Genomic DNA, 7,749 nt, shown 5'->3' with positions numbered 1-7,749 from the left:
TTTTTTTTTTAAAGATTATTTTTAACTAGGATTGGACAAAAGGATAGAACCAATCTAAACGTGATATTTTATCTTTTCTGGTTCAATGTTCGAACTGATTTCCATAATCATGAAGCAATTATTGACAATCTCACTAGTTATAATAATCTAGTGAATGAAATTCCATAACTTCTCAAGATCAAAAACAAAATTTTGGCTATATTACAGATTATGACAGCAAGGAATATGCAATTTTCATAAATTATCGCAATATATGCAATTTCCCATATATGAAAATATTCATTGTGTAACACTTATATAACTACGAAAGGGTGAACACATCACTATACTAACAAGTATATTCGTTGTATATTAAATACGAAAATGGTTATGAACAAAATTCTAGTTCTTTTTGTCCTCATATGTGTTCCCCTTGTAGCCTTCGCTCAAGTGTTCCAACACCCAGTTAAGAGGGTCAGGGTCGCACCAACATTTTGTTTTTTTCTTAATTTCCCTCAATAATTTTAAAAAATGATAATAATTGTATTTTTGATTTGACAGAACTCTGTTTCGGGCAGTGCACGGGGCGAGGAGGTAATCATAAGTGCAAGCTGGAATGTCTAAAAATGCAGTTGGGGCATTGGGGTTACTGTAATGAACCAGTTCCAAGATCTATAGGAAAATGTTGTTGTGCAAGACAGCCCCCTCCGGCTTAGGCTCCATTAAAGGAAAATCATGTTGTTAGGGGCACCTAATTCAATTGAAAATAGTACACAAATTACTTGCTTTTGTTAGTGGAAAGATATCAAATATGTTTTTTGATGATTTGTTTGTATTTTGTTGTTGGGTATTGATGTCACGGACTAGGCTCTCTAGTTAATATTGCACATGAACGAATTATGGGAGTGTTTACAAGAGAAATCGATGATGATTTCTTTGTTGAAGCTAAAGAGTTTTGAAATAGAATCGACAAGATAAATGTGCCAATTATGGAACATGGATACAAAGTTGAAAAAACAATGCTATTCAGCCTTAATATGTGTGATAATGATGTCATTGTCATATTATTCATAATGTGGTAGTGATCTCGCCACTACATAGATTGGTGCTTAGCTGAATAAAATTGTTCATGACGGAAATAGATCAATTTTCTGTTGCAATGGATCTCAATACTACCTAAATTAGTGCTAAGCACCACTTGTACTAAATAGCATTACTATAGTATGACTTGTAGCTTTTATATAAGACATTATGCATACTTATTAAAATAAAAAATCCTAATCCATAAGACCATAAAACAAAGAAAAGACTAAACACAATTGAACTTAAGATACAATAATTGTCAAATTTGTTTTGTTGTTAACACAAGTTTTTAACCAGTTGCCCAAAACAATCTTTAGATTTTCACATTTGGTGAGGCTACATGAACTAGAAAATGCCGTTAAATGCTTTCTGTAGGATAGTAACAGAGTTTCATCTCATGAACAATAAATGAAATTACTATTTGACAATCAACATTCTTCTATTCCTCCCTCCTAGGCTTAGTAGTGAGTCCAAATCCAAATGGAAAAAGAGGATCATAATGTGGATCACCTACATTCATCGGAAGTTGATCCACTGATTTGAACCAAGTGCGTGCTAGTTTGCCTGTGAAACCATAATCACCAAACAAAACATCTGTTACACCCTGGCCTTCAGTTCCTGGAAGCCAAGCAACCACGAGTGCGTCCATTTCTGCGACATAAGGCTCGACCACAACAGGACGGCCTGAGATGACAACAACAACACATTTGACAGCCTCACAGACATTTCTGATAGTGCTTGGACCGGGTTCAGATATTGTTAGATTCAAGCTATCTCCAAACATTTCCGTGTATGGGGTCTCGCCCACAACAACAATGGCATAAGAAAATTTGTTGGATTTGACAAAGTTTGTATCTGGATTCTCCATGTAAATGACTTGTGTAGAAGGATCAACAGTCTTTTTCACAGCAGTTAAGATTGTGGTTCCTGTAAATGTCAGAAGTATGAAAACCTGTATTATATACATATTCATTATTGTGTTGTGTATGGACCCGGGGTTCAGATATTGTTAGATTCAAGCCATCTTTGTGGTCTTTAATGTTTATACTGGTTAGCAATCAGAAAATAAAAGGCAAAAACAATTGCAGATTGTATCTGTTAATCGGAACTTATTGTGAACCTTTATAAAACATACCGATAGTAAGGTCATTGCCCTGAAGACCTTGCCATTCTATTGTCCAGCCTCCACATTGGTTACCCAAATTGTCCGCATGACTTCCTGCAACTAATATCTTTGGCACTTTCTTTGGAAGGGGAAGCAATGGTTGGTTAGCGCTTTTACCATTCTTCAAAAGCACGAGTGATTTCCTCACGGCTTCCCTTGCCAAGTCCCTATGTTCCTGTTAAATGAATGTAATTTAATCTAACCTGATCTTCTACTGTAGAAAGGTATAGATGGAACATATTTCATGAATAATGGGATAGATTGATAAACCTGACTGCCAAGTTGGTTTGCCAGGCTAAGATCAGCCATCGGGTTTTCAAAGAGTCCCATAACAAACTTGACCCTTAATATTCTTTTTACAGCATCATCAATCCTGCTCATGGGGATAATATTGTTCTTCACTTGGAAAGTCAGATCATCAAAGAATTCAGTAAAGTTTTCTGGAAGCATAACCTGGTCAATGTAATGAAAGTGTGAATCATTACAAATGTAACTACGAGAAAAGGGACGTCTGAGCCACATTACATCCATTTTTCTTGTGGTCAACATAAAAGATTCTTCACTATTAGAAAACAAAATAATTTTGAACTAAGTAGTGTCCATAACTAATCTGTTATTTGCTGGCCTTTGTATTGTTCTATATTAGGAATTGGAGTTCTCTTATTCTTTTTGTTCGTTCGTGAAATGAACAAGTGGTATCAAAGCAACATAATCAATTTCTGCATTATTAAATCATTAAAAAATTATTAAGACTAACCATGTCAATTCCAGCAAGAACACCAGCTTGAACTGAGTAAGAATAGTTAGCATGTGGTGGATCCGTAATCCGGTCAATACCCTGCCAATCTGATATGACAAATCCCTGAAATGCCGTTCAGCATATACAACCAAACTTTAGAAAAAAATTCTGTCATTTTAACCAACTTGAAACGACCAGTATTAAATTTATTGAAGGGTTACCCTGAACTTCAGAGTGTTCTTAAGGAAGCCAGTGATAAGATCATGGTTAGCATGCATCTTCTCGCCATTCCAGCTCGAGTAAGATACCATTACTGTGGCTACACCCTTTCGAATTGAATCAAGGTATGCTGGCATGTGGATGTTAAGCAAGCCATTGTAGTCAATCACAGTGTTGCTCTCATCAATTCCCTTGACTGTGCCACCATCTCCTACAAAGTGCTTGGCACATGCTGCAACTTTTGTCCTGGACCACATATACCAATATATTAGTTAAATGGGCTCATAATTACAAAAGGCCATTTAAAAGTACAAACAAACTACATCCTAAATGAAAAGGTCACTTAATGTTCATCATCAAGGAATACCCTAAAATTTGAAACCCCAGGTATTGAAGTAGCAAGTGAAAAGAGCAATGACGCATATTTTGACTAGTGTTCATGATCATATAGAAATGAGTGGTGAATAAGTGGGTTCTACGAAATATATGGACAAAAATTGGTTTGACTTTTAGACTGTATGAACATGCATATAAACACTTGCCAAACATACTCTAAATATCAACAATACAAAAAGGAAATTTATTTGGCGAGAATATTTTGATCTGAGGGGAATGAATGTTATCAACAATTAAAAAGTTGGTATCCTTTTTTCTCAAAGCTAAAGTTTGGTAAAGTTGTAATCCTAATTTTATCATGACTAAAATATGCCAAGTCGAATACCATATTCAATGGACCTAAAAGGCTAGGATTGATGATATCTAATAACATACGTATATACGGTTTAAAAATATGAAATATATCGCCAATCAACATCAGGACACCCATGTGACTTCCCTCATAAAAGTTGTATGTCGATTCGGCGGTTACCACTTTCGGATAAGAAAAGTATGACAATTGGTAAGTTATTCGAAAAATGTCCACATAAAGTAACTTTGATCTAAAGAGCAAAGTGCAAAGAAGATTCTTACTTTCCAGCAACAAAAGGAACACCCTTTTGAGAACTTGCGGGTAGATCTCCCTGTAAACCAGTTATAATTTCAGTCATTGCTCGAACAATTGTATGATCTTCGCTCTGCATACCTGTAAGTATTTGAATGATCAGGAATGGTATAATATAGTATAATACAAATCGCCAAATGGGAGAGAGGACTAAAAGCATGTTAAAAAATTTACTTACTGCAATGCAGGGTGAAAAAGCATATTGGATTCCTGTGGCTCTAACTTCAAGTGCAGTGGCAGCTCCAATCCTCTTCAAAAGTGCTGGATCTCTGATCCAAAATTAAAACCCTTTTGAGAACTTGCGGGTAGATCTCCCTGTAAACCAGTTATAATTTCAGTCATTGCTCGAACAATTGTATGATCTTCGCTATAGCTTTCATAACAGCGACCCCATCTTGGATCCCTGCATACCTGTAAGTATTTGAATGATCAGGAATGGTATAATATAGTATAATACAAATCGCCAAATGGGAGAGAGGACTAAAAGCATGTTAAAAAATTTACTTACTGCAATGCAGGGTGAAAAAGCATATTGGATTCCTGTGGCTCTAACTTCAAGTGCAGTGGCAGCTCCAATCCTCTTCAAAAGTGCTGGATCTCTGATCCAAAATCAAATTATTAGACATGTTAATAAGAGAACAGACATAGAAGTCTAGAAATTATAATTACAAATGGCCAAAACTCGATGAAAAAAAGGAGAGGACTCAGAAGTTTCTATACTCAGTATTAATCCCATAAATTAAACACGAGGATTAGCATAATCTTCAGAGAAAATGAGACAGACACAGTTTCAGATTCCATTAAGTGTCTGGGGGATTTGGATAGAACATAACTTTTCCAAGCAGAATTTTATAAAGCACTAACAAGAAATAAATACAAATTCTTAAGATCGCAAAATTTCCATTTCAATAATATTTTCACTTTCAGCTACCTTTTAACTCATCAATTCTCCCCACCATACTTCTAAGAATATGATTCACCTATTCAGCTTGAAGGAATAATAGACCTTCTGAACATAATCACTTTCAACAACCATTTTGTCTGAAAGATACTTAAAACGCACACACAAACACAACAAACAGAAACTCCGAAACACACTCAATGCTCAAACAAGAAACCTTAATTTCAATAAACAAGCTTTGAGTTTTCACAAACCCAATTATAACTATAAGCTATTTTACACGGCTAAAAACATTACACCTAAAACATATTTTGCAATATTCTTATTTAGGTAAGTGTTAAAACTTGCCTGGTGACCCCAAGTCCAACATTGTGTGGGAAAATAGTTGCCTTGTAGACATTGTTGTGACCATGAACTGCATCAATCCCATAAATCATAGGAATTCCGAGACGCGTTGAAAGAGAACCCTTTTGAAGTTCATTAACCATATTAACCCAAGTCTCAGCAGTGGCCTTAGGTGCTGGTACACTCCCCCCTCCACTCAATACACTCCCTGCCAAGAATCAAATTTTTCTTTACAAACAATATTCAAAATTCAAGAAAAATTCGAGAAAAATATAAAGTTTTGGTGAAAGTTATGTACCAATAAAATATTTCTTCATAACATCAGGCGAGGCATCTTTTCTCTCAATCTGACACATCTGTCCAATCTTTTCTTCAAGAGTCATTCTCCCCAGCAAATCCCTAATTCTAACATTCAATGACTGTTTGGGATCCTTATATTTAATATACTCTGCCTCCGCAAAAGCAGTCCACAAGCACAACACCGCAAGACACATAATGGACATCGAAAATCTCTCCATTTTAGCCACCCTCATAGCCTTTTGCTCGGATATTCTGTAACTATTAACACAACAAATTCAAGAAACACATAAAAAGAAAAAAAAAAAACACCTTAGCACTAAGTAACCAACACATCTATGCATGTTAAATATGCAGGTAAAATACCAGTTTCAGGAAGAAGCTTAATAGAGAGATTTGTTGGTATTTGAAGATAGAGCTTCACTCTGTTTGCGTGACTGTTGGGTTACGCGTTAGGGGGATGGATGAATGATGATGACGATATATATAATATATATAATGCGTGTATTTATAGGTATAGAGAAAGTTGATGGGTATTTTCGTCAGTCTCTCACATACCAGTGTGTATACAGTGACTTTTAAGCGCCTCCATGAGCTTTTTCTTACAGTGGCTGGCGCTAGTCAAGCGACTGGTCGAGAGTGGGCCTCTCAGTGTAACGGATAGTTTTTGAAATGTCAAAAGAGTTTTTATCTTTTAATTTTTGGAAAAATTGCAGTAACAGTCCTTAATCTTTTCATTTTTTGCAGACATTACTGTAACTTTCATTTTGTGTCAACGAAAGTCCCTAACCTTTTATAAATATGCACCCGAGGTCCATATGAATGAAAGCAGTCCAAAACACCGTCAGTTGACCCGGTAAATCCCTTGAGTTATCTGTTACAACGACGATTTTATTGGATATTGATATTTTTTGAACAATATTTTTGGACATTTTTTTGAATATTGATTTCTTAATTTTCCCTGCCAACTGAAGGTGTTTTAGACGGTTTCTATTCAGATAGATTTCATGTGCATATTTATGAAAGGTTAGGAACCTCTGCTAACACAAAATGAAGGTTATGATAAAGTCTGTAAAAAATAAAAAAATTAGGGACTGCTACTGCAATTTTCCTTTATTTTATACCAAACATGTCTTCATATCCGTCCAAGGGAAAAGGTCAAAAAGCATTGGCACACCAACGATTGACTAAATGTCAATGATAGTCATCGAAGAACGTTGAACAGATGAAATGACCGTTGGAGGATAATTATTAATATATTAGAAAGGATAATAAGGAAGAATTTACAGCAATGGTGTCAAAATGGGCCAAGGTTTCGGAGGTTCAGAATGGGCCATCCACTTAAAAATTGGATCGAACCCACTCTGCTAGATTTGGGCCAGTTTAGTGAATGACTGTTAGGTTCGATTATATAGACCGACACATCTATAAAGGTCGTATGAAAGAAATTATTAAATTAAAACTAAAAGAGATGTTTAGCTCTCATTTACTTTCAACTTTCTTTTTAAATTCTGATATTATTTTTCTTTTTGAACAGAGAATCGATTTTTTGGTACAAATACTTATTTATCCCTTCATTCAGGTTGGACCGCTCATCCTACAATATTGACAAGTTCTAGATCCCAACCTAACCCGAATTACATTTTTAGGTGGATCGATTTAAATCCTAAATTGATTCTAATTGTAGACGGACTAACCTAGCCACTGTGAGGCCCACCCTCCACCAGGAGATCAATTCTATATGATTTAGGGTTCAATCCTTTCGAACAAAATTGTTGAGAAGTAGTTACCTCGCCAACGGCTCACGTGTCATATGAATAAAAAAACATAATTTCAATGAAAAAACAATGTATTGATGGTTCGGCCTCACCTAGAGGCGAGCTCGTGGAGCAAACCGAGCTAACAAGACATTCGACATAATTTGGCTGATTCTAAAGAAAACTCTTGACATCAAAACAATAAATAGGCGCGTCATGTCAACTTTATTGGTGCCTCCTCGTACATTGGCTTTTGTCTCTAAG

The 7,749-nt window shown here is 35.6% G+C and overlaps 1 protein-coding gene across 2 annotated transcripts in view; it reads right to left on the bottom strand.

Annotated features, from left to right (window-relative positions):
* The window catches only part of LOC111388762 (beta-glucosidase BoGH3B-like), a 14,213-nt gene extending 7,985 nt beyond the window's left edge, over positions 1-6,228 (bottom strand). Inside the window, exons 1-11 of one of the 2 annotated variants that reach the window (XM_023013558.1) lie at positions 6,095-6,228; positions 5,730-5,989; positions 5,435-5,639; positions 4,694-4,784; positions 4,509-4,596; positions 4,155-4,212; positions 3,188-3,431; positions 2,985-3,089; positions 2,498-2,680; positions 2,198-2,402; positions 1,476-1,989 (exon numbers count right to left, since the gene is read on the bottom strand). In XM_023013558.1, coding sequence (XP_022869326.1) covers positions 1,502-1,989; positions 2,198-2,402; positions 2,498-2,680; positions 2,985-3,089; positions 3,188-3,431; positions 4,155-4,212; positions 4,509-4,596; positions 4,694-4,784; positions 5,435-5,639; positions 5,730-5,964 — 1,902 coding nt within the window. In that variant the 5' untranslated portion in view covers positions 5,965-5,989; positions 6,095-6,228 and the 3' untranslated portion in view covers positions 1,476-1,501. Of the gene's footprint in view, positions 1-1,304; positions 1,990-2,197; positions 2,403-2,497; positions 2,681-2,984; positions 3,090-3,187; positions 3,432-4,154; positions 4,213-4,508; positions 4,597-4,693; positions 4,785-5,434; positions 5,640-5,729; positions 5,990-6,094 lie in introns of those variants that run through there. The other variant, XM_023013557.1, reaches the window with a different exon arrangement.
* Between the last annotated feature and the right edge of the window lie 1,521 nt (positions 6,229-7,749).

This window comes from Olea europaea, unplaced genomic scaffold (assembly GCF_002742605.1).
Source record: "Olea europaea var. sylvestris unplaced genomic scaffold, O_europaea_v1 scaffold528, whole genome shotgun sequence".
NCBI classification, from domain to species: domain Eukaryota; kingdom Viridiplantae; phylum Streptophyta; class Magnoliopsida; order Lamiales; family Oleaceae; genus Olea; species Olea europaea.
The sequence above is the reverse complement of the archived record's forward strand: the minus strand, read 5'-3'. Positions and strand labels throughout refer to the sequence as shown.